Source organism: Gobius niger, assembly GCF_951799975.1.
Source record: "Gobius niger genome assembly, chromosome: 8".
NCBI lineage: Eukaryota > Metazoa > Chordata > Actinopteri > Gobiiformes > Gobiidae > Gobius > Gobius niger.
This window is the reverse complement of record NC_136859.1, coordinates 18,855,469-18,882,076: the sequence shown is the minus strand read 5'-3', so window position 1 is coordinate 18,882,076 and position 26,608 is coordinate 18,855,469. Positions and strand designations below refer to the sequence as shown.

The window sequence follows — 26,608 nt, the reverse complement described above, 5'->3', positions numbered from 1 at the left end:
AGTTTCATTCATGTGTCGTGCTCCTCCAGGTCACATGTTGGATTAAAGCAAACGGTGCAAAACCCAAACTTTCCTCTCTATAGAAGTGTGGCACTTTTTTCCCCCTGTGTTACCCAGTGTCTTACCTGGTTCTTCTGATCTCTGCTTCCTCACTCCCTAAGCCCAGCGGTCTCTTTCATCTCCACGTCAAACCCTCCCCACTCCACCCCACCCACCGCTCTCTTTTTTTTTCTTTTTTTTTTTACTCTGGCACAATCACGACCTACTTCTGCCACCAAGCCCCGCAATTTTACTCACACATTTCCGCTCCGTGCCGACGTCCTCTGTTCAGCTAAAGATTTACAGTATACCAGCTATTCGTCTTTATAAAGTGCTGACATGTTCATTGTGTCTGTTCATTGTGGATTTAATAATGCCTGCCTTTTTTGTCCTAGGTGTCCCATTATAGACTTGTCAGCTCCTATGAAAGCATTTGGAGTTCTTCAGGAGCCAAACGCACAAAGTGGCTTCATTACTACAAAACAGTTCCAAATGCATTGTCACGAGTCAGTCATAATAAGCACATGTCAATAAAAGTGAATGATTTGGAACGGGCATCATTAGTTCAGCTCAAAGTGGAATGGAGTCAGGTGTCATGAAGAAGATGAAATATGTAATTTTTTTGTTCTAAAACAAGAGTAGCAGAAAGGAGAAAAATAGGATGTTGCATGTGTCAAGACCAATGGCCACTGGCTGCTCTGCTTTGTGACGACGATTCTAGAGGCCGCCATTGCTCCACTATTGCTGTAGTACCTCAAGTTTTTACCCACTAGTCTCCCATTGGAAAGCATTGCACTTTAGAAACAACTTTAAAGCTTGATTTCTAATTTTCTTACATTTTCTACAGCTGGATATTCCTCCAGTGATAACGCTGGGTTAGCTACAATTAAAGAAACCAGGCTGGTTTTCGTGAGAAAGAGTTTTGAAATCTCGTACTAATGAGGGCCGGACTTGCATTGGAGCTGCACAAACTACACGTCACGTAAGGGCCGAGTCTACAGTGAAGATCCCGGCCTTATGCTCTTTATAGGAACATGCTTCGTCAGAGCTCGGGAGGGGGGAGTCTGTAAATCCACCATGATTTCCCCCTTGAACTTAGTTATTTTGTCAAATGGGGAGGAGTGAGTGATGACGGTCTATTAATGCAATAGTAGTAATATCTTATCTTATCTTATCTTATCTTATCTTATCTTATCTTATCTTATCTTATCTTATCTTATCTTATCTTATCTTATCTTATCTTATCTTACCTTATCTTATATGTCTATGGTCAAAACAAGCATGTGGAGATGAGAATGACAAGCCTGTTTTCAATGACTTAAAGAGGGGCACAAGTTTCAGTGGATCATTTCAGGTCACTGACAGATTAAACAGATACATAGATACAGATTACAGTAATTATACAGAGACCAAACACACATTTAGTTGCAATATATGAATATACATTTAATAATTCTTCAACAGCGCTATTAAAACATATATTTTTTCATGGTGGTCACTTTTGGTGTCAATCATCCATTAGTGAGCAGACTTAAATAGCATCAACGTTACACACACATCCTTCCTCGAAGCTTCCACAACTCAGCCATAACCTTGTCTAATAAATGGAATGCTAATGACAGAGGCGGTCTGCATTGTGTTACCACTGATACTGCACGGCTGCTGGTGAGTCATCCTCAAACCATATTACTAAAGCTACTACTCCTACTTCAGAAAAAAAAAAGCAGATATTTTGAGCATCATATATTTTCATTCTTTACTTAATACTGAAAACATACTTTCGGCTTCTCACAATTCCAGTCTGGCATAACCTAGATCCCGAGACAGACTTGAATACTGAGCCCTTACATAGTTTTCACCGTTAACCCTTCTGTGTCTGTCTGGCGTGGTATACATTTCCATGTTATTAACATTTAGACAACATATTATTTAATTGGGCATACTGACAAAAGCTCAAACTTGAGTTGTGCTGCCATATGTGCACTTGCTTATGTTATCCTGTAAGGTCATTGTAATTCAGTATCAGTTGGCAAAATACTGAGTATAGAAAAGACACATTAGAACTAAGTTTCCATCCAGTGTAAAAGAGTGAATCAAAGAAAGCCTATTCTACCGGCATCATTGTCACACTGCTCTCTTTTGAAAATGACTTCAATTATTCACAGTCGCGCTACTGCATCAATGGGGGAAAACTCTTCCTTCACAGTCCATAAAGTTAGAAGCACGTTTCTCTGTGTAACTGATCCACCATGTAGTCTTAAATTTACCTGTAAGGCTCAATCAGCCACGCAATTTACCCACTATTCTCCGCTACGTGATTAGTCCCAATGGCAATTTCAATAGTAGCGTTTGATTAAGAAAGTCTATCATTCATTATACTGAAATACAAACAAAGGCTTTAATCAATCAAGATAGAATAGGACAATAAACAGAGATGGAAGTGGAAACAAATACGTGTGTGTGAATGGGCCACTGTACTTGATTGAGACCAATGTAATAATTGGTTATTTATCATCAACAGTCTCCCTCATTTTTATAAAGAAGGAAATGTACTATTTATATGGTCATGATTTATTTATTTATTGCATATTTAGTTATCTAGAATGCACTCTAGAGGAGAATTTTCACAACAACTTGTAAAGCACACAATGCACTTATGTAAGCCCAAAGGAAAGAAGAAAAATGGATGAAAAATTAATGGGTGACAATTTATGCCTGTGTCTCTGTGTCACACCAGCTAATGATGCATTGTAAAAGGAGCTGCAGATATCATCTGATCATCATGCCCGCAAATCATTTCAAAATGGGTTTATTTATAATAATTAAACAAAAACAAGAGCATAACAAGAATCAAAACTATGCAGGTAATATTTTTAGATTCCCTGCCCTTCCAACCCTTTCCACTTGGTGATTTCATACCACAATCCATTTTGTGAGACAAAATCCTCAAGGCTCAGGCTTATGTGCAAGCGAGGCTTTGGAAAACTCTTGCAGCAATGACAGTGCAATGACCCTAGACCAAATGGCTGTGTGATATTCACTGTTTTCTCCACAACCATTTCTGGCACCAGTGATACAATGTGACAGTAGAAATGTTATTACCTTTCACGCCTCACAGTTTGTTGCGTTTGACCCACTATCACTGTGAACCATTGCAAAAAAAGTGTTGGGTTTTCCAAATAAATTGATTACATTTAGTTTTCTTTAAAAATATGATTGCTTATAGGCTACAGAAATAGGCTGTTACTTCACCAGCTAGTACGTAACAACAATTATAATGCTTGACTTGTAGTATTCTTAGTCTAAATGACAAAAGGGGACATTTCCATCCATGCTATACCAGAGGGACTAACCAAAATAAGAAAAATGCATAATAAGTAGGCAGATGTGCATAATGGTTCAAGCTCAAACAAATGTGCACAAAGCAACCAGATAACTGTATATCAATACAAAGATTGTTTATTAAATTAATAATATTTATTATGGGTATGAAAAAGAATGGAAAGAGCACTGCAACCTCCACAAAGCATAAGCAGATTCACTCACATAAGAACATTTGTCCATTTAAGCAAAGCTGCTATTTTCCATGCCACGTTCCCCCCATTGAAGGCTAGTCAAGTATGAGAATGTTGTTCAGACAAGCACTGTTAAACAAAAGCTTTAAAGGCTGTCCCAGTGCGGGGAATGGGCCAATGCCATACCACGGGTCCCTTTTCCATCTTTGACCCAAGGCTAAAAGACTATACAGTGGACGAAACATGCTTTATTAAACACCAGCCACCTGCTCTCATGCTGCTTCAGTAGTGAATGGTTCCAGCTTTATCTTGCATCAACAGAGAAATTAAACATGTTCATGGGTTAGGCTGAGGTGAAAATTAGTGAAAGCAGAAATCCAATCTAATCTACAGTATATATAGCACATCTGAACAACAAAACCAATTCCAAACTGCTGCATGTTCATTTTTCTAAACAAAATAGCTTCTATGCTGAAACATGTTGCATTACCTGACTGGATGAGCATTCATGGACACAACAGGATTAGGAGCCTCAGCCTTCTGCACCAAAGGCCTTTCAACAGCACAGTCCCCTCTTCCCTTTGGCCAATGGCCAGAAGACTGCTCAATCAATCTATAGCAGGTAAAGTAAAGCCACTGTAAACCACTGAATCAATTATTTGTTCAAGGGACCCGACCCTCAGGGCAGTGCCAAAGATTGAATTTAAACCAAATCATGACTGAACCAACAGCAGATTGCAATTATTGGCTTAGGGCTTTTTAATCAAAGCTTCTATTCTACAGCTAATCCTGTGAATAGCAACAGTAAGTGGTTTGAAGTTTGGACTTTTTAATAAAAAGGTTTTAAGTTAAGTGATACTGGAGAGGAAAGGATACCATTTTAATTAAAGCAGAGCATTATTCAAAGCATCCTTTTTAGTCATATGTTAATGTTGGGAAAATCCATATGTATTTGTTTAGAAATAAAATAATTCAGCTGATTTCTACAATACAGTGGAGCTCGGCTCAGTGACCGTGCACCTATAGAAAACGATCGGCAAGTCTACAGCACCAGGGGACGAGCATTTATTTAGGTGAGATCTTTATACAGTATTTCTAAACACAATCCATCATAATACTAATCTTGGCACAATGGTCTATGTTTAGCTCTGAAGAAAGAACACTTCCCCAGTATAACAGTGGCAGTGCAATTCATCAATGTGGTAAAATTAAATAAATATTCATCTGTATTTTGTAAATGCAGCGGAAAAGGCTTGCTAAATTAGTAATTCTTAATGAAAATGCCAACAAGAAGAATTGCACACAGGCCCACCCTAGTGTTGCCATATAACTACTGTGATCGTTAATGTGCATACTTTCATATTTGAGATTTATCCAGCAGTGAGGACAAGTATTGTTGGATTGTTGGTTGTGGAATCCAGTGTAATAATGTTGTTGTCACAGAAAGATCTGAATATGCGTTGTAAGAGTACATGGTAAAATTATACTGCCTTATTGTCAGTGAATTTGGTTAGAAACGTCTTTACTGTAATGTTACAGTTTCTCTCGATTGATAAAACACTATATTCCATTAACGGCACAGTCGCCAACTGGCTGCACACATTTCTCAAAAACATGACAGGTTAAAGCCTTAATCACAGTTCATGGTTTGCACACATTTTTTTTAGCTAATTTTCACTCATAGCAAACATGATTCAGAACATGAACATAGGCAGAATTAGGACACTGCTCTAACACAATTCTCAAAACTGACACGCAAACACATTTCACAAATGAAAAACCTCTTGTTGGACGAGGTTGCTGCACGCTACATTTTTGTTCTAAATTTGACACAATACATGGAGTTAATGTTATTGACATAGGTACAGAAGCAGGGCCACGCCGAGTGCCCAGAGAAAATCTATGCAGACACGGGGGTGCATGCAAAAAAAGCCAAGCAACTAATTACATTTAACTGTGGGGGTCCACAGTTGTTCTTGTTATTTTGGGGTCACAACTTGAAAAGTTTGGGAACTGCTTGTATATCAAGATCATAAATTATTGATTTTTCAACAATTCCTCTCAGTTAGGCTAAATGTCGATGAATGGTAAATGTTCTTAGATAATTAACACAATATTTACATTTTACAGTTACCTTTTATGTGTAATTGTTACAGCACATTAACATGTGGCCTGATCATCCTCACGGGATATATATAAACCTATGCTTCCAAATGTGAAGTTGCGAAGACAACAGGAGTGTGACAGAGTGCTGACAGACTTTTGACACCTCCCAAAATACCGTGCACAGCTGACTGGTTCACATGTGATGCAGAATGTGATAATGAATAGGGACTGCAATTAGAGCCTTGTCGTCACTAAAGGGCCACAGATGTTCGAGAACACGACACAGCATCAGGCTCAGGCCGCATTATGGAGGAGTCTGCTGAGGGCTAAACAGGGAGCAGGTGAAGGTGTTAGAAGTACCATCTGGACAGTCATCTTTACGCTAACATATACTACATACTGGACATGAGCTGAGATTCCCTTCACATATCCAGTGTATGTAACAAAAAGTTTACCTCAATTTGTTTTTTGCATCAAATATTATTATTATGGAATTATAATTCAGTCATCTTGATCTTGCATCCTCGTTCACCACCACTTGTCTGTATTTGGAACGCTTCTGATAAATGCTACCATCACTCATCCATCCATCGGTATTTTACTTTGAGATGTATTATACTATACTAAGTAACATTACCTTCCCACAACATGAAAAAAACATCTGTTTTTTTACTTTTTGGAGACAAAAGTAAAACTTGGCGCCTCTTTAATGAAGGACTTAATATATTATATATATCACACTCAAGCAATATGTTTTTTAAATTGCTCTTAGTTATGTAATATCCATTAAACATTAACAGAGCAGTCATCTTTTATGGCCTGACTTGTCAGCCTGATGAGATTCTCCACATGTTTACTTTATCTTTAATCTGTCGCCTCACTGCAATCTGAGCACACACAATTAAGCAATTATAAACCACACTGGGTTGTCACAAAAAGTAATTTTCTGGAACACTTGAGGAAGATCTGAATCTCTGTATGGAAAATTAATCATCCAACAGTCAAATTGCGTGTCACACTCCCTTATGTCCAGACACTGTGGGCAATATTCAACCCACTTTTCAAACTGAAATACATTGCCTTAAAACCCCTTTTCACACCGGGGTGACATTTAGATTAAAACACAGGCTTCTGATTAATATGACAATATTGTCTATTGTTTTTAGTCATTCTGCAACCATTTTTCATTTGTGGTACTCCCCATGTAACACACTCACTGAGATGTAAGGGCAGTATTTTGAGTCATGTGACACATTTATATTTGGTTGGCAGAAATCAGATCCACTTTGATTTTCTCTTTCTTTTCTTTTTTCCCCGCACAAACGATTTGTCCTCCATGTAACCCAATCTTTAAGACTATCTTTCACTATAGCACTTTGTCTGCAAATTAGTTCCCGACAGATTAAGTGATTTTGATTTGAAACCATATTTCTCTATTTTCTACAAAAGTTGCCCAAGTTAAATGCATGTGGTTTGAAAATATATCCCTCAACAATGTTTTTACAGAAGAAGCATCTCTTAAAAATGAATGAGCAGAAGTGGTGATTACTTGTTTACATCTGCCTGTGTAGACACATCATGAATTATTTTTCTTTGCTGTTGGCTTTAATAAGAAAACTAGCATTTTCACATGAATATTGCATTTAGTTGCAAATTAATAGTGCAAGAATTTCTCACAAACCTTGTATAAAGCAAAGAGGTACTAGCAAGAGGAATCTATGTCAATCCCAAACCTAGACAAATGAAAAGGGTCACATGAATGCACAAACCATCACTATATACAGTACATCATATTTAACCTACTCCTTAAAGAAATTATTAGCTGACCCTGCAAGACTTGCCTTTTCCTCTGAACAAAGACTAATTTGGGATCTTGTTTAATCTAGTCACAAGGCAGATTAACCAATAGGAGCATGGCTTAAATGTTGAAAATAGCTTCCAAGGCACGTCTGCTTTTGGTAGTTTTCTTCAAACGCCGACGCGTTTTGACCCTTAGGTCTTTGTCAAGGCATGGCATGGCCTGCTTGCATCAAAACAAACATGGCGTCTTACATAAGTGAAAAAGAATGAATAAAATCGCACAGAGGTCTCAAAATCTTTGGTACATCAGCAGGCGTTAGACGAGGCAGTGAAAGAATGATAAAGTTAGCCCTGGTCCTGGACGATTAGTGCTTGTTCAAAGACTGAAAGAGCATGTTTCTCTGTATTTGAGATGCACACTACAAATAAACATGGACTGTATTCTAATTGAACAGTGGAAAATACTTGCTGAGAGCACAATTAGATTTCTGCATTTGAAAAGAAAGCAGGAGTGGTCTAACCAGGCTAGAACAAGGTCTAAATGTAAGGTGACAGGGTTAATAGTAGTAGTAGTAGTAGAAGTAGCAGTAGTAATGAAACATTGGACCTGTAACACTTTTATTAGATAAAATATTCATCATAATGTGAATTCAGTGAACATATTTTTCATACGATATTCAGGTGATCTTCATGAGATAATGTCCTCAATAGAACTTTTAATGGAAAATAGAAAGCATTGTGTGTCATGTGACTTGTGTCCTTTTCATTTACTGCATCTTTGTGTCCTAAAGATGCAGAGCTGAAGAGGGACCATTATTTGTTTTTTCGTACATTCTATTTCAGTGCAGACTATCGGGATGGATGGAAAACAAAATCCTTAAGCAGCAGAGACCTCTTAACTCCAAGAGAAATGAATGGAAATGACTCACCGTGCTGTAATAGAGTCACATGATAGACGTCTAGTAGAGCGACTGTCCAGTAGATAAGTAGTAAACAATTAGGCTACACAATTCTGGAAAAAAAAAAGAAAAAAAAGAAAAGCAGAGCAGTATTTGAAAAGAGACACAGCCCTATATTTCAAGCTAAAAAGAGCAGTGACACATTGCCGTTCTTCTCATTACCTCTTGAGTATTTTGTGAAAAGGCTACTAATAAAAACAACAAAATCAGTGGGAAATGTGGCGACGGCAATGCAGTGTGGTTTGGTTTCAGAGCTATAGCATATAATATTAGCAAAAACTCGAAAGCAGAAAAATGAGTTGGATGAATGGGTAGCTGAGGCTTTGATCACATGTTTGCCTATTTTGAAGAAATCATTTAAAAATTTAATGGAAGAAAACCTCAAGGGAACAAGCATGCTTTAAAGTAGGGCCAGCAAAATAGCACAGGAAAAATTGTCCATTTTTTTTTTTACAATTTAGTGTCCAAGGTAATTCTTAAATTAATTGTAGAGGACTTGCTTTTGGTCACCCCTATTTTGTAAAAGCTTTTATTCCTCCATGTGTTTCCTCCTTTTGCTGTAGGAAGTTGGTGCTTGTCACTGCAACTGTGGGCTTTATTATATGTCGACCCCCGCCCATTCTAAAGCAGGTGAAATGCTACTTCTATGAAACTTAATCCCCAGTCGCCCACATTAACCAAGTGCGTTTTCTCCATTTCAGTTTTACTTATCTAAAAGCTTATTTGAAAGCTAAGACCTACAAAACTGACCTCAACTGATATTTGCCCTCACGTGATTACCTTTATTCCCATTGCTATTTTTGTGACTTTTCTGTCACATTTTCATCGGTTTTTTGGTACTTTTTTGTTGCTCTTTCGCAGCATTTTTTGGTCACATTTTTGTTGCTCTTTTGTGGCCGTTTTTGTTGCATTTTAATCTTCGTTTTCGTCTTTTTTTTGTCACTGTTTAGACGCTTATTTTCAAGACATCTTGAAATTTGGGTAATAGCAAACTAGAGAAAATGTGCTCGGTTCAGGTGGGGATGAAGATTTACCATTGATCTTTAAAATATATAAATAAATAAATAAATAATATTCACCATTGCCAAAAAGTTTCCTGAATCATCGGTCGGTGAAGACAGGTCACGTTCAATAAAGTGTGATGCCATTGAAGCGGAATCTAATTTCCTTGAGACTTTCTCGAGTCAGCAATTTGAGCAGGAAAGGCTTAACAGGTCCGACCGAGCAAGGACACACTTTTTCGGTTCATAATTGAAACAAAGCGATAAGCCGTATGTACAGTTGGGAATCTTCAGATGACTGATCAGATGATTGAACAGGGTAAGTTTCAATTTGACTGGGACAGTGGTTCCTCTTTTTCCTGAGGTACAATTCAAGTGTTAAAATGATACAGCAGTGCCACCTATAAAGAACATATGGAATTGCACGCTAAAAGACGTATGCCAGAGGGTCAGAAGTATCGAAATTATTGTTTGCTGATGACACCAATATTATTTGTTCAGGCAGTGATCTTCTTTCTGATGAAATTATGGTTTGATATAACAATTTTAAAGAAAATTGATGTTTGATAATGGTCGAAAGCATTTGCAAATTTGAATTAAGCTTGGAGTGAATATTGAAAGATTTGACATAACATTTGTAGGAGTCATAGGCCTATTGATAATAAAGTCAACTGGAAATCTCACATTAGTTAGGAGAAGGTTTCAAGAAGTAAAACAAATTTAAAGATCTGGTGGATTTTCAGACTGTACAGATTCCATATAGGACAAAGTGCAATTATTTCTCTCAAAGTGTGCAAAAGTTATTTACGCAGAAGGGAAGGAGGGTATATGTTGGGAGGAAAACTAAATTTCGTACTACTGATGGCACACAGTAGAGGAAGAAATGTTTTTGTGTTGAAAACAGCTTAAATGAGCAGCTCAAGGAATGTCAAAATATAACAATTCAGAAAAAGATTGATTTTTGAACTTTATAAAAATGAAGGAAAATGAGTGGGTTTAGCCGGAAATTGTATTGCCAACATATCGTTTAAATGTATGAAAATATATGTGCTTGTATTTTGTCAGAAAGTGGATACAAACAAAAAGTAAGTAAGCCATTGTATTAAGACTTTGGAAGAGGGGTGGGAAATGGGAATTAAGTGTTAAACTTCATCCCACTCCTTTTCGAGCAGCGGTGAATTTTGACTATCAGGGTTCTTTGGATTATTGTCTTATGTTGTAGCTGTACTTTTTCATTGTGTGCTTGAAATAAAATGAAACAAAAAACACATTCTAAAGCACTGGTTTAGAAAGCTACTCAAACACTGAAGATTAGTTTTTAAAAGTTTTATTAAAAAAATAGAAAACTTTTACATAAAAAAACAAGGTACACATCTATATCAAGTAATTTACACATTACAACCCATTATAATTACATATATATATATATATATGTATATATATATATATGAGCAAGGGATTTGGTTCTTGGCAAAAAGCAATTATCCTCTAGGAGTTAAAAAGCTGCACTGAAAATGGATAATGCTGATGGTATCAAGTCATGACCACAGACTTTGAAATGCAGGCCACAAGTCAGTCCTTTGATAAAGACCAATACTTTACCATCTTTGCCAGAATTCACTTTTAGTGTCTCAAGCTCAAGTTCTTTATGGATTGCTGTGCAAACTGTGCAGCTTTGGAACCGTGTCTCAGAAATACTTTAAATACTAGGAGGGACCAAAATCACACAACCGTTCCAAAGTTTGGGGTCACACAGGCCAGTTCAATAGCTTCTCTAATCAGCACAACAGCTTTCAGCAATGCTAGCATAATTGCATGAGGGTTTTCTAATCATCAATTACCCTTCAACACGATTAGCTAGCACAATGTACCATTAGAACACTGGAGCGATGTTTCTGGAAATGCGCCTCTGCAAACCTATGTAGGCATTTCATTAAAATTCACCCGTTTCCAGCTACAATAGCCATTCACAACATTAACAATGTAATGTTATCCTCATTGAAATAAGCGGTGCTTTTCTTTCAAAAATAAGGACATTTGAAGTGACCCCAAACTTTTGGTGGGTTGTATATATTGACCCTTCAAGCGTCTGCGTTAAGTGAATTTCAAGGCGACATGATGCTAAAGCAATAGGGTCAACCTCAGAGGTTCACACCTGAAAAAAAGTGTAAAAATGAAATGCTATTGGCTATTGGCAGTGAGGACATAAACTGGACAAGGGCATAGTTTGGTCATTTAAAAAACGAGGCAGTCAAGCTGTTGCTCAAACAGAATTAAGTAGAAAAAGGCAAAAACTCAAGCACTTTGCTGGTAATAGGTAGCACCAACAGTTTGTTATTGTATGTAAACACCGCTCAAGGGTTACAACCATCAATGAGGGAATCTACCCCAACAGCTACTTAAGAAATGGTTGTAAGAGGTGCTACAAAATATTTGGACAGGCAAAAAAAATAATTCAAGTGATCGCAATGCAGTGGTAAACAAAACATGAGTAAAATGGCACCAGAGGCTATTTGGCACATTACCCATGCTGTAATACCGCTCCCTTCTCAGCCAAAAAGCTGAAATACAGTCACTTCTTCAAGGCCCTTAAATCAGTCTATTGCACTGTTTGATGTCTAGAAATAAAACAAAAATAGTGGGGAAAACCCCATAAAGTAAAAAGTGAAATAAATTAAATAAAACTTTAAAAATTTGTTATTGCACAAATGCAAATAACATAGTACAAAAATAGTGCCAATGTGGAGAAGAGAGAAAAAAAAAAAAAATTCCCTTAGTGACAAAAACAAAAACAAGAACAATCAACATACAGAAATAACACTTGGTACATTCAAAACAGGTAATCACAGTTTAAGCACTGGAGACGAGGTCCATTTTGTGCCATTACACCAAAAACACAAGTCAGCATTTTGCTGCATAGGTATAAACTTAGTGCTTCACTTCAGTCCAGAAGACCATTTCCAGTTGATAGTCAAAGCTGGAACAAGAGCATAGCAAGCTTTGTTTCCATTTAGACCCAACAAGGGATAACGTTAGTGAGAGCAGATAAGGTTAGACACTGTTGATTTTATGGCACATGATGCTGCAGATTTCACGTGGCACTGAATATAACCTTGATCAGGCTCTCAAGAATAATTTTATGGCAATGACACCAATTCAAACTTGGGAACTAATACAACTCCACTCAAAACTACGCTGGTGTGCATCTCTGTTGAAGGAAGAGCTTATGAATGTCCACAGGTTGATCTGAGCACTTGTACGATTTTGAGGTCATTTTTCTCAGAGACAAGACAGAATTTATTCTGTTTATTTAGTGGATACAGCATTGATGCTTTTGGGCAATTGGTTGCAAGATTTGAGAACTGTCTCAAGCAGATTACTGACATGAATTCATCACCTACTTCACCCATCAGACAAACATGTCAGCGGTTTCATCATTAACCTTTAGCCTCATCTGCTCTGGTTCAGTGTTTGGAGATTTTCCCTCTTTCTGCGCCGCCAGGTGTTCCTATTGCATTGTTGTTGCTGGTTTTTAAAAACTGGAGTAGAGTTGTGGTTTTGTGGAACAAAATGCCTTGGACTGAAGTTACCTGGAGGTTGATGTGGGCCTTGGAGGCCGACTTGGTTGTGCTTGAAGCTGAATGTAGTGGGTTCAATAGAACCAACAGAGTTGGATCTCAAAGGGAAGCCGTGCTGCCCTCCGAGATGGTGCTGGAGCTGATGGATGGGACTGGGCATAGGGGACAGCGTGTGAGGCGCTTGGGACGTGTGGCGGTGCACAACACTGATGGAGGGTGGATTATCATGGTAGAATTGGCACTCTGAGATTTGGGGGATGTTCAAGCCTTCTGGAAGAGGCATCTGAACCTGGTAATGTTGGAGCAAAAGCAAAAACACATTGAAACAATAAGTAACTTGTGTTGAAGATCACATTGTATATCATGGCAAACTTTTTCAAAATTCACACTGATGCCACCTATCGTTTCTTTTGGTCGCACAGACTCGTGCCGAGTTTAGTAGCTTTGATTGCATTATTAGACTACAAACTACAGCAGTGCGAGTGAGTAGTAAAGACCATGCGTTATGTTAAAAAGCTGCTGCTAAACAGTGTTGCCATGGCCCAGAGCTGGACACTAAACAATAAGGTCCGACCAATATCGGCCCGATATAAGGTATTTTACAATATTGACTATCGGCCGACAGAAGAGCCGATATTTCCTGAACTGAAAGTCACAAAAGCGTTGCATTGGTAAGAGCTTAGAAAAAAAGATAGATTCTATATAATTTCTATGATTGACGCGATTACTACCATAATAAATATTTAACTATAGGCCATTTGAAAAACATTTTAATACATTTTCTTAAAATATCGGCCTATATATGGGCTATCGGCCATGTCAACCCCCTTCATATCGGTATCGGATCACAAAAAAAAAAATCTATCAGTCGGGCTACTCGACGAGCTTAATTTCATCCTTGGTATGAAACAGACTGCTGTCAAACGCAAACATCTTAGAATACAGAAAAATTGCATTATTCAGCCAATTGCTCATCCCTTGTGATAGTGCTCTACGAGTGTTAAACTGATGGCTGTGTGGAAGACCCTTGTCGGGACCTGCGAGTCCAGGCTAGACTTAAAAACATCTCTACTGTGTTAAAGATGATGGTACATGGTCCTGCAAAATAAATAATTTACAAAAATAATTTGCTGTTTGTGTTGCCGTTACTTCCAAGTTATTTAGCCTGGTTGAAACACTAAATGGCTTGTCTACAGTTTTTTTAAATTCTAACCTTGTTAATTGTAATTGTGATGATTATAAAGCGTGCAGCTGACCTCCTACAGTCACCTTAAAAATGTTACTTACTTCTCAATGGGTCTTTTCTGGTTAGATAAAAGGTCAACAAAAATACATAAAACTCACCTGAGGTGCAGTAGAAATAAAGCCATGTGGAAGTGCAGTCCTTAGGTCTGTGGCCATCTGCATAACAGAGTGAACTGAAGCCAGGGTGAGTGGGTGAAGTGGGTGGATTGTGGCAGCGCTGCTTGGAGGTGAATCCGATTCCTAAAGAGCCAATCATATCAGAAAGTCAATTGCAATGTTTAAACTGGTTTGCAAAAAGACTATGCTACTCAGGCTACTTACAGCATCACTTCCTGAAGATGACAAAGAGCATGCTGACGATGAGGATGAGTGATGAGGGCTCGGGAGGAAGACTGGAGAGGGTGAGGTGGAGTCAGCACTAAGCGGGGAAGAGGTGTCCCTTTGGTCTTGCATAGAAACCAACATGAGCCTTGCTAGGTCCTGCTCACATGTTTCTATATCAACTGCAAATGAGATTTTACTTTTTAAATCAGTTCAAATGACTTTTGTGAGATTTTGCTTTAGAGAAGTGCACATACCATGGTTCTCTTGTTTTGCATAATGCTTTGCTCCCCACCTCTTGATTGTCCACTCTCTATATGCCAACACCTCTGGGCTGACCTTGATGATGCGTCCCAGGGTACTAAACAATTCATGTCAAATAAAACCACAATTTATTGTTCATCATTGCCATCAACAATTAAGATGACATTCAATTAAAAAAAATACAAATTAGATCTTACCAGTCATATTCTCTGTTTGGGTAAGCTCGTGCCAATGGAGACACTCCATGAGTCAACACCATATAGGCAAAGTCGAACACCTGCTTGACCTGAAGGACACCATATGAACTTCTACCAACATCATTCCCTGTTAAAGAATACATTGACATGGAGATGACATGAACAAAACAAAAAACAATTGCGATTAATATCAGATATCTAACCTGGTTGCACTGGGTCTTCAATGCATAGCATTGACGGCCGGTTCCCACAGCCCATGGTTCTAAGCATTTCTTCCTTACACAAGTAGGCACCGCCATTATTCACCCGTATACCAGTCTTCATGTAGTTGAAGTCATGACCGTACAGCTGAAAGAACTCAATCAGCAGGATTCCCAGATTGATATTTGAACGCCGCGTGTCAATTCGAGGGTGTAACTGCAAAAAGCCAAGGACAACGTGAATTTCAATCAAGATTTAAAAAAAAAAAAAAAACTGTAGTACAAATGCCAAAATGTTTGGCATTGTAAATAATGAGTTTTGCTGAATAGCAGCTTTCACAATGTTTTTAGAAAGGACCAGGACTACAAAGAGGTATCTTTCCCTGATAGAATACATACATATACTTACATATTCCAAATATCCAAGTAAACAAATTTAAGATGATATTTATATTCGAGTTTTAAATAATCTTTACATCAGAATAAATTACCTGTAGAAAGCTGATGGCCATTAGTATAAGGCTGTAAGAGCTTATGCCACCAGTAAATACTTCGTTTAGATCCCTCTGCAGTAAAAACTGCTTCAAGACAAAGATGAGAGGTGGAAGAACAGGATATTTCTGAAAGAAAGGAGTCATGTGAACACTGCATTTAATTTTGCATCTACAATTATTGACTTACTTTTAGATAGCTTTTGATGAACTGTGCAGCTTTTACAGCAGTCTCTACATTAAAGCTGATGTCGACTTTAACTTCCGTTTCATGGTCAGTAAGCTTAATGATTGGCACCTGTAAAAAATACAAATAAAAAACACGCACACACACACCAATATTTAATAAATATATATTTTATCCATTTGGTTTGGACAGTGCATGTTAATGAACATACATGAGCCTCATGCATGTAAACACGCCACGCTGGATTGTCGCCTTAGGCCAATTTGCATCTGTTGTCCCACACTCGCACTCTCAAACACACCCTCATTCATCCTGGGCTGGCCTATTGTACACGTTTTTAGTGGTAGGGGAAACCGGAGAACCCGGAGGAAAACAACGCTGACACAGGGAGAACATGCAAACTCCACACAGAAAGGCCACGTCCAGGTGGGAATCGAACCCGGGACCTTCTAGCTGTGAGGCACAAGTGCTAACCACTGAAACACCGTGCCGCCCCATAAGTAGTTTTTGAATCAAAAATGCAAACACATAAAGCAGTAAACTTACTGAGGCCTTGTCAAGGACCTTGATAGAGTACGGACCAGTCACATTATGTTTCTTAAGGGCTTGTTCCAATTCCTGTAGTGGGGGGTGATCCCATTTTCCAAATACCACAAGGTCAATGTCACTAGAATAAAACAAAACCAAAAAACAAATTAAAAAAAACAATTCAATTACCAAAATCTCCAGCAAACGGAGCAATTTCTGTTTGATATGAAAAAGGCAAATGTTACAAGATAAAAGTTAACCTTGTTGGAAGATAAAGTCCAGTGCTAAAGCTGCCGAATATCTCCACCTGCAAAATAAGTCACAGTATGTAAAACCAATCAGATAAATCATGCATTGTCCACATGGAGCTGCAGAGTACTTTAGAGTGCACACACTTCTTGACCAAGAAAAAAGGAATTTACCACAAAAGTCAAATATTTAAACAGTGACCATTGCTATAGGCCCAGTGCACTTCTGTAACTTAAATTTGCCAGACAGTCCCACTTGCACTACTTACCTTTGATGTGGGCCACAAATCTTTGATGACACTTTCTATCCTGTTGACAACATTTCTTCTCATAGCCTCCTCTTCAGGTCGTGGGGACATGAAGTTGAAAAAGTCAACTATTTCTTCATGGAGACTGCAAACAAACTGGAATGGTTAGTACAGAGGGGACAATGCAATACCCACATACAGCAGAGCCTTATGAACCCAAAATTCAAAGTCATCTGCAAAATAAATGGTCGTGTATACTCCAAAAGGGTAAATGAATATCTGAACATCTGGGCCTCACTGAAGCGCCCTCAAAAAAGCTGCTCACCCGTTGATACCCGGACTGTAGCGCCGGGTCTTCCAAAGACTACTGGAGGAATCGACGTAGTGTCCATTGCAGCCATATGTCAGCAGCGGGTGGATACCGTGAAAAGTGTTCGCCCTGTTCAAGTGCCTCCTGCGGCTGTGTGAGTGTGACTGGTGGTGGTGCTTGCTTCCATGCTGATTTTTCATGCCGGTGGGGGTGTGGCCGGCAGATTGTTGCATGCTGCGACAGTGTTGCTGAACGGTGTGGAAAAACGGAGGGGGGCGTCTGAGATCCTTCTCGTTCAGCTCATGCTCGTCGTAGTGTAAAAAGCGACTAGCCTCTTCAGTAGCGTTCAAATTGTCTATCTGCAAACTCGAGCCGGAGGGCGACGAGCTCTCGGCCTCGGAGTCCAGCGAGGACGAGGACGGCGACAGCGAGCCTTTCCTTCGGACACTTCCCCGCTCTACGCTACAGTCTCGCTTCGACAGTTTCCCAAACACTACCCCTGACGTCGCAGCTTCATTTTTACAATACTCGCCATTTGAGTCCGGGGTGTCGCGAGTGTCCTGCGTCGCGAAGTTGCACTGATGGTGTAGGCGGTTGTCGTTACCAGAGTTGGCCCCGTATCCCTGAGAGTTTTCCCAAATGTGCAACCACAGGGGATTGGCAGGACACTTGTGCTCCTGCTGTAACCAAGGGGTCCTGGGATCCATTGGACTTGACAAGACAACCGCTTCCAACACGATGGCAAGTCAATCAAACACGTCGCACTCAAGGTGGTAAAACAATGGTAGCGTGCGGAGTTATTTGTTACCCTTAACGTGCTCCATGTCTGGAAACTGCTTCGGGTTTTTTAAACGGCTTGTTCCACTCCACTCCCCATGTAAACCAGCCAATATGGCGCACCCAGAAACACGGATCGGGCTCTGCGCATGTCCGAGGGATTTAAATCTGAGAACACACCCCCAGCGCTCACACATTTGTCAAGTTACAAGTGACTCGGAACAACCGGAAGTGCACCAGCTGGATCGATCATTTCGTAAACTCTACCGCTGGATTTGTAGGGATCTTTCCCATCATAGGACAAAACATAAGGTATATCCAAGTTACTTATCAGTGCCAGGCTTATAAAGGCTTATCTATATATCACTCCAAAGAAAGCTTAAAAGATACACTCTATTATGCATAGGTTTATCTGGAGAAATGAGACGGAGGCTACAATAAAACAAACATCAACATAAAAAACTTGGTTAAAGGTATTGACTTTGGGGGAATAAAGTTTAAACCTCTAAATTAAAATGTTCATAGAGTTTATATTGAATCCATGGTTTCATACCATTGAATTATATTTCATACTCTTAATTTTCAAGATGTCTGGTGGGTTAATTTCCTTGTGAAACCCAACTTGTCTAAACTGCCATTGGAATGTTTTGCGTTGTTTGAATAATTATTATATCTATGGGTAGAAGGTATTTACAAATTAACCATAGCTTTATGACTTTACCCCTCATTGTGCCATCTTTTGGAGTAACAGTAATTGCATCAAACAAAACATTCAACCAGAACTGGTTATCCTTACCAAAGAAATCTTATAAGTTTTAATCTGATGAAAGCATCAGGGTGATTATTTACTTATGATCCAGATTTAATTATCCACTTATTGTTTGGCTTATTAATGGTCTTAACCTCAATAAGTTTTGTTTGTTTTTTAAGAAAAAAAGAGGGGAAAAACACTTGTATCAGAAAATAAATACACTTTTAATAATTAAATGAGTTCTTATTGTACAGTCTTTGTCAGTTCAAATGGTCTATACAAATTTACAAACATTTACACTATCTCAAATAGAAAATCAGTAAATGGAAAGCTGAATGCATTTTTCTAAATAGTTGTTGCAAAACATAAAATACATTTATTAGACTTAATGCATAGATACTGCACTGAGATATTCTCAATGCAATTCTCTCGGTATTGTATGATCGCATGTCAATGGTGTAGTGTTTTTTTTTTTACAATGGCAAGGCTATGTGTTAAGATTTGACCTGTCGACATATTGAACCCATCTGATTAATGCAGCTTGTGATGCCAGGAGGGACTTTTTCAGAGGTTTGCTCTCTCCATCCAGCGAGGGCTTCAAGGGCACTTTTGGGATTGCAAGGAGACAAGTCATGAATGCAATAAATTGCAGCCAATTGAACCTCCCAAGGAACACCTGCAAAATAGTATTTGGAAAGTTTTGGTATGTTTGAATTGAGTACAACATGGATCAAAAGATATATTTTCCACATTGAAATATGTCCTTCTTACCTTCAGACTGCCCGTGCCTTCCAAAACTATTGATGACATTAGCAACCGTCATCACTGAAGAATCACATTTCTGCTTGATGCCAATCTGACCAAGTCGTCCTTTTTTGGAGACAATGAGACACATTTCATTAAATAATCGTATGTCATTGATTACATGTAAAACATTTAGTATGAAAACATACCAATGAGTCTGAGGACAGTGGCGACAGTGACATCAGAAACCGGCGTTTGCTGGCCTCTGGACTGTGTAATCCATGAGTTCATTAATGGCCACAACTCTTTACTGTCAACCAAAACAAGATTATCAGAATGCACTTGTTTTTAAACATTTGGTATTCATTTTTAGTGTAATAATATATTCAGGAACATACCTCAACAGATTAGCATAAATGCATTTCCATTCTTTGTTTGCACACAGGAGCTGAACTGTATAAATAAGTTGCCAAGCCTCCGGCCCCAGGTCAATGCCATATCGATCATGTTTTACAAATGATAGCATAGAACCTGACCGAATCCCAGATAGAGTTTGGGAAATTAAAGCATCAATCTCACAAGGAGGTTTCTGCAAAACATATACCTGTATTTCATATCCATTTTGTCCATTTTGTTGGTTAGTTCACACAAGATAAATATTACCTTATCCCAGCCAAGATACACAGACATGCAGTCCTGGAGTTCAAGTGGCGTTTTAAATTTGGTGACGGCGTGGATTGCCTGGCACAAAAAACTGCTGTCACAGAGGATATTCGGCCATGTGGTCACCATAAATAAAATCATTTTAGCTGCATCTGGATAGTCTGTAAAATCACAGAAAGTTGGTACAAGTGATAACAGACACAACAGTGTGGACATCAGTACATACCCATAAAAAGAGCATTGTAGGCAAAGATGCGAGCCTTCTCCCAGTATTTTTTCTGTCGACAAATTCCGATGTAGACTCTACAAAGAGCTTGCAGGTGGTTTGCATTGACAGTCGGCTGGTTTGTTTTGAGATTTTTTCGAATTCTTTTAATTTTTCTCTCAATGGCTGATATCATATTAAGTGGTGGTAGCTAGGAAGAAAAGAAAACATTTTATTATAACCACTATGAATTACAAGTATTGATATAAGTATAATAGGCTTACAGTGCTGTTGCATATCACCGATATGACCTCTCTCTCCTCATCTCTTAACACAGGTTTCTTAGGCAGGTTTCCCACAAACAAGTGGCTCTGAACCACTGGCAGAAGATCAAAACATTGGTCTTCAATTTTTTTTAATAATGTCTGAAGTTTTGGATGAGTAGAAATTCCTTCTTCAGTGGTCAATGGTTCATTGGTACAATGTTCTAATGTGACACAGTCATTATTTGAGGGTGACGGGAGCCGTTTAGAACATTGAGATGCAACAGGAGTATCTAATCGCAGAACTTTGTTATCCTTATGTTGGGGCAAATTCAAAGCCCTTTTTGCTCCTCTGATCTCAGTTTTGGTAAAGGCAGTCGATGTTGAGTTAATGCTTTTAAAGCTTGATGACTGAATTTCGGCTGATGTTGGTAATGTACCACTGTCTGTAGAACAAATATTTAGATTGACATTGCCTTTCAGTATACTTAACGTCCTTGCACGAGCAGACATCTCTGGGTACATTGTATCAAGCATCCTCATAGAGTGTTCCTGAGATGGGCTGCAAGAGGCTGAAGGGGAGGAGCTCATTGCAGTCGATGGCAGTCGTCCTGGAACAGGAAGAGCATGCTTTGGTGTGGCTGAACCGAACTGGAGAGGGGATGATGGAACATTTTGGCACAGTGGACTATTAACAGACGAGGTCTGGTCATCGCTCGGAGTGAGACAAGCTTCAAAAGGAGTGTTTGAGTTGGAGGTATCCCTGGGTGAAGGGAAAGACAGTTTCTCTATGGCATTTCTCACAGGACACGTATCTGCCTTAGGTGGTGTATAAACAGGAGTCAAGAGAGGTGGTAGTGGTGGGCCCATTTCAGAACGAACTTGGCCAATAAATTCCTGAGGTGCTGAAGACCTTGCTGGTATATTTGGAGAGAGCTCCATTATCATAAAATCTGAGGCTTTAATTGATCTTTTGGTTAATGATTTATCTTGTTTTGCTGTAACAGTTTGTTCATGTCCATCTGTATTAGACAATAACAATGTTGCTACATCACAAATTACATGGTTATCAGCCAGGACTGTTTTAGATTTACTTTTTACGTTATTTAGTTTTGAGGAAAGCTGAAAACATGAGGGTGCAAGCTGTTGACAGAGACTATGTGATGTTTTCAAAGGTTGTGTTTCAATAGGCTTGGTTTCTTGCACAACAGAAGAGCTTTGGTCAGATGGCACTTCACTACAGACTGCTCTTAGTTCACCATCGTGAGTTAGAGGAGTTTGACTAGCAACATCGTCAGGTCCTGTTTTACCATTCTCACAGTTTTTCAAAACTTCAGGAACCAAATAAATGGTTTGATCCATTGTTCCCTCATCTTCACATATAAAATCTGTTTTGTTTTCAACTGACTCATTTTCAACACTATGTTGAGGTTTCTGACAAGACTCTTTGCATTTAGTAGCATCTTGCGGCGCATGGGCATCAGCAGAGTCTGGCAGGTGAATGTCATTATTTAAATGGGAAGTAGGGTCTTGATCAGCAACTTCCATACTTGACTTCCATTCAGCTGTGGCATTGGTCTCATCAACATCACTTTTTGCCTCCAAATCTTTACAAGCATGCAGTTCTTTAGCGGAACTGCATGATGGTCTGTTTGAAAGTTCTTCAGGCAAAATTTTTTCTTCATTGTCAAAAGTTGTCATGTCTGAAACATCCATGATTTCTTCCAACTCAATTTGTTTAGTGAGCATTGTCTTCTCTGGTTCGTTGTTACTTGGTGGCACTTCCTCATAAGCAATATTGCCTTCAATATCAACACTAGATTGGTTTGGACAGGGATCAAAAAGGGTGATTGATTCGGATACTTTGCTTTTACACTGCAGTGATTCATTTTCTTCAACGTTGTTTGAAGTGTGACAGTCTTGTGTTATGCCTTTAGATGTTGGTGATTTAAGTAAAGACAACTCTTGACAAACAAGTGGAAAAGTTTGTGGACAGTCCTCAACATCCTCTCCATCGGGCAATTCAGTGGAATTCATTGATGTATCCTTTAAGGCAAAAACCCAACAATGTTTGAGTATATCATCATAATTAAGGGATATATTATTTAATTTACATGCAAAATAGAAATGCAAGTACAAAACAAAAGCATAAATTTGACAAATATAATATTAATGTATTCTTACCGTCGCTGGTATTGGAGATAAGCAAGGAAACAATGGCTTGAATAATTCCATTATCTGTTCTAATGACATTTCACTGCTGTTTGAAGGCAACTCTTCTCCTTTGTGGTTCTTCGGTGATCTCTTGCATGTTTTTGATGTTTGCGGCCTGCTGTTTGAGCAGTGCTGATATTCTTGCTGATCACAGACTCCATGAAAGTGAGGCGATACTTTCAACTTTGTATATTTGTTTTTCTTAGGAGACAGGATGCATGTTAAAGATTTTTTAGGAGAGTTTGTGGAGTTATTTTTCGGAGAAAGTGCATTGTTTTGTGGGGGAGATGTTAGCAGACGTTTACAAGTAGCACCTGAAATGTTGAATAATTGTATTAAAGTAGATTGGAATGATAAGAAGTTATAAAGAAACATGTTTGTACACAGTACTTACCAGTTACATTTTCCAAGCTCTGACCCGGTTCCACACAAGCCCATAAATTGTTTAGAAGTAGACGGAACTTTTCTGAATACAAAACATCGCAAATCGTTGGTTTCGTAGGGAAAAAGAAAACACTGACTTGTTTATCATACGTTATTACCTACCTTTGTCAACTTTGGGCTCCTCGGGCACACTTGCCTGAGTATGGGCATTTTTATATTCTGAAGATACAATTACATGGTTAGTTGTAGCATAGCATACAATGTGCTTAAAATGTATAATTCCAATAGCTGACCTTTACACCTTTCTCTCTCCAGTTTTGAAATTCTTATCTGAAAGAAAATAAAATTCAGAATTAGAAAGTCTACCAAAACTAAAAGATCAATCATTTGTTTAAACATGTACCTGTAGATCATCAATATTTCTTTCCAACATGTTTTTCTCGTGTGATTGTTCACTTATATGAAGATTTTGTTTGGAAATAGTTTCTAAAAATGTGGAATAAAATTACACACAATTGTGAATTTAGCATGTTATCTAAAAGTAAATTAATCAACTGACTAATGAACACCTACCTTCAAGATTTTTTACTTTAATTTCAAGGTTTTCCCTACTGTGGAAGCATAAAGATGTTAATAGTTACAACTTTAAAAAAACAAGTGGAGTAGATCTCTGCTTCTCGAGATATAAGAGAAAATAACAAGAGAATTTCTTACATGCTCAAAGACTCAACATTTTCTTTTATTAGTTGTTCCACTTGATCTGCTTGGACTTGAACCATCTTTAATGATGACTAAAAGCAAAGTGAATAAAGATGCTTTATTTTTAGTTGTAAAAGTAAAAGCACACCCTTCCTTAAGGTCAGCCATTTACCTGTGTGTCCAGCAAATTATTTTCAACTTCAGCCTTTTCTCGTCGCAGTTGTGCATTTTCAAGTGTCCTCGCTTCTACAAATTCTGAAAACATAAAATGCCCATTATTAGTATTCCAACAGGCAGGCTTTGCACACTACAATGATCATTACAAGATTCTCTTACCCTTCACATTCTTCATTTCATTCTTAAGCATCTCGTTCCTTTTAGACAAAAGGCATGATTACAAAAAAACGTATTTTAGAGCAGATATACCAGCACATATTCAACAAATCATACATATAATATGCAAGCAGTTGTGCAGTTCTTACTCTGTGTTAATTTCTGTATTCTTTTGCTTTGTTTTTTCCATCTCTTCAGACATCTGTTCATAGACTTTCACAGCATCCTGAAAGGAAAAAGCAACAAATAGACACATTAAGTGTTTATTTTTGCAGTATATAAACACTTTCTTTTTGATTTGATTATTTTTTGTTGTCATACCCTTTTCTCCAGAAGTTCAGCCTGGAGAGAGTCATAATCTGCAGATTTTTTCTCTAGAGATGCCAGTCTAACTTGCAGTTCCTTTATTTGTTGTTGAAGTCTCATATTATCGCTATTCAACAGCGTCACAAACACAGTAGTTTAGTTATTGCAAGATCATAGACAGTGCCACCTTCTGTTAAATGTGGAAAACACAGCATAGCTTCAAGTAGATTTTGAATTGGATACATATTTACAAGTTGAAAACATAGTAAAGGTCGGCCTATACTTACTCGCTAATTGTTATCTTCTGTTTCAGTGCCAGAAAGGACGACACATACTCGTTAAGGCTCTAAAAACAAAACAAAACATAAACAACGAACATACACTTCTTATTCCAGCGAATGGTCGCCAGGGTAAATAACAAATATATGTGCTACAACACCAAATGCGATTAGATCTACACGATTTTGTCAACACGAGTACAATAAGGGATAGACAAATAAGTAAGTTATTCGGATGGTTTCAGACCTGGTGCAAGACAGAGCAGTTTTGACAGTTTCCAACCGTTGCGTCCGCAGCGATTGCCACCATTTTGGGCTGGTTTTCCCCTGGCATCATGGTAATAAAATCCCAAAGGAAAAATAAAGGCCAACAGATAGGTTTAAAGCGTCATATATTTGATAAACAAATGGCACACAGCACGGGTCAAAACATCACATTTTCGCGAATCCCACGTTTACCGAGGACCCAAAAATGGACCCCGGATAAGGTGTCTTGAAGGTGCCTGCTTCAATGTCGCAAAAGAAACAACGAAACAACGGCATTACTTGAGTTTTGTATTATTATTCGTCACTATGATAAATTAAGTCTGTTTTAGTTGCTTTACAGGTTCATACTTAAAACGAAAAAATCATCTGCACTTAGTAGTCCATCAGCATGGCAAATTCTTCTGGTCTACGTGTTTTCTAGATTTTCTCGATGTTTTAACTACGGCGTAATGTAAAAGAAAAAATAAACAAATAAATACATAATAACTACTGCGCTGGCAAATTAAAATTTACAACGAACTCATCCAAATACGACCACAATATAGAGAAATATTGGAATAGCATTATAAACGGTATGTTAGACGGTGTTTTCTATGTCCCTGGTGGTCTAGTGGTTAGGATTCGGCGCTCTCACCGCCGCGGCCCGGGTTCGATTCCCGGTCAGGGAACTTCTGTTTTGTCATTTAAAAAGTATAAAGACGTAAAATAAGTATACAACTATAAAACAAACGAATAGCCAGGTAAACTAGCTGCCATACTGGACCAAATAAAAACGTTTTGAACCTGGCTCCTGCAACACTAGACTTTTGCTGTGTTTTATGTTTTGTTTGTTTGCTGTGATTGAATGCTCTCTGTAAACTGTTGCTATACTATGACATCACACACATAACCTCTATCAAGAAAGTAACCCCCTAGATTATGTTTGATCGCGGTCACAGCAGGCTGGCGGTATACAGTGTTGTCTTGTTGAGATTATTTGAGATATACAGATCACACAGAAGATGGCGCTGTTGTGCACGAGATTACAATTCACAAGGCCACAATCCCTACTACCCGTGCTCTTGAAGGCCCTATACCTGATTTTTTTATTTTATTTTATTTCAAACAATAAACTTTGCAGGGTCACTTTTCAGGGTCACTTTGACAAAAATGCTAGAAAACTATCCTGCAAGTAAAAAAAAAAAACCTTTTTTCTTTTTAAGCAGACAGTTCAAGATGGCATTGTTCTGAAGTTCAGGTGAGAGGCAGAAAGCTGCACTATTGCTTTCCTGTCTGTTTTTGACAGTTCCCCTTTCGCCCACTTTCAGACATGACCTCATCACCACTTTTCACACAAGGGTTTTTGCTTTGTTGACATAAAACCTGTATTTCTTTGTCATTTATTCAGATATTAATTTTTGGTAATGACAAATGCAAGAAAACTTTACTGTCCAAGATAGATGTAGGTAAATATGCTGTCCTTTGTTATTAGAATGCCTATTTGAGAA

General features: G+C 38.4%; 2 protein-coding genes across 2 annotated transcripts; both read right to left on the bottom strand.

Moving 5' to 3' along the window:
* Positions 1-10,853: 10,853 nt before the first annotated feature.
* On the bottom strand, positions 10,854-18,174 carry LOC306967241 (terminal nucleotidyltransferase 4A-like). Its single transcript, XM_079562183.1, has 12 exons — positions 17,253-18,174; positions 16,949-17,072; positions 16,692-16,738; positions 16,450-16,570; positions 15,907-16,014; positions 15,717-15,845; positions 15,229-15,442; positions 15,026-15,152; positions 14,822-14,925; positions 14,565-14,746; positions 14,343-14,483; positions 10,854-13,287 (listed from the first exon to the last, which is right to left on the bottom strand). The coding sequence occupies exons 1-12, from the start codon at positions 17,942-17,944 to the stop codon at positions 12,871-12,873; spliced, it is 2,406 nt and encodes an 801-aa protein (XP_079418309.1). The 5' UTR covers positions 17,945-18,174; the 3' UTR covers positions 10,854-12,870.
* Positions 18,175-19,086: 912 nt separating this feature from the next.
* ice1 (KIAA0947-like (H. sapiens)) lies at positions 19,087-25,293 on the bottom strand. Its single transcript, XM_079561731.1, has 21 exons — positions 25,102-25,293; positions 24,864-24,922; positions 24,592-24,703; positions 24,420-24,496; positions 24,274-24,311; positions 24,110-24,192; positions 23,953-24,029; positions 23,812-23,849; positions 23,642-23,724; positions 23,532-23,568; positions 23,401-23,457; positions 23,249-23,320; positions 22,825-23,168; positions 22,612-22,686; positions 20,662-22,581; positions 20,399-20,588; positions 20,173-20,333; positions 19,908-20,098; positions 19,719-19,819; positions 19,537-19,635; positions 19,087-19,441 (listed from the first exon to the last, which is right to left on the bottom strand). The coding sequence occupies exons 1-21, from the start codon at positions 25,189-25,191 to the stop codon at positions 19,260-19,262; spliced, it is 4,086 nt and encodes a 1,361-aa protein (XP_079417857.1). The 5' UTR covers positions 25,192-25,293; the 3' UTR covers positions 19,087-19,259.
* Between the last annotated feature and the right edge of the window lie 1,315 nt (positions 25,294-26,608).

What these genes read in the sequence shown, in the direction of transcription:
- ice1 (XM_079561731.1), bottom strand. Translation starts at nt 25,191, where the DNA reads ATGATGCCAGGGGAAAACCAGCCCAAAATGGTGGCAATCGCTGCGGAC. An exon ending in GGAGAGAGAAAGGTGTAAAG is followed by an intron (nt 23,458 to 23,531) that starts GTCAGCTATTGG and finishes TTGTATCTTCAG; the next exon opens with AATATAAAAATGCCCATACT. An exon ending in GAGCTTGGAAAATGTAACTG is followed by an intron (nt 23,169 to 23,248) that starts GTAAGTACTGTG and finishes TCAACATTTCAG; the next exon opens with GTGCTACTTGTAAACGTCTG.
- LOC306967241 (XM_079562183.1), bottom strand. Translation starts at nt 17,944, where the DNA reads ATGGATCCCAGGACCCCTTGGTTACAGCAGGAGCACAAGTGTCCTGCC. An exon ending in TACAGTCCGGGTATCAACGG is followed by an intron (nt 17,073 to 17,252) that starts GTGAGCAGCTTT and finishes GTTTGTTTGCAG; the next exon opens with TCTCCATGAAGAAATAGTTG. An exon ending in TGAAGACCCAGTGCAACCAG is followed by an intron (nt 15,153 to 15,228) that starts GTTAGATATCTG and finishes ATTCTTTAACAG; the next exon opens with GGAATGATGTTGGTAGAAGT.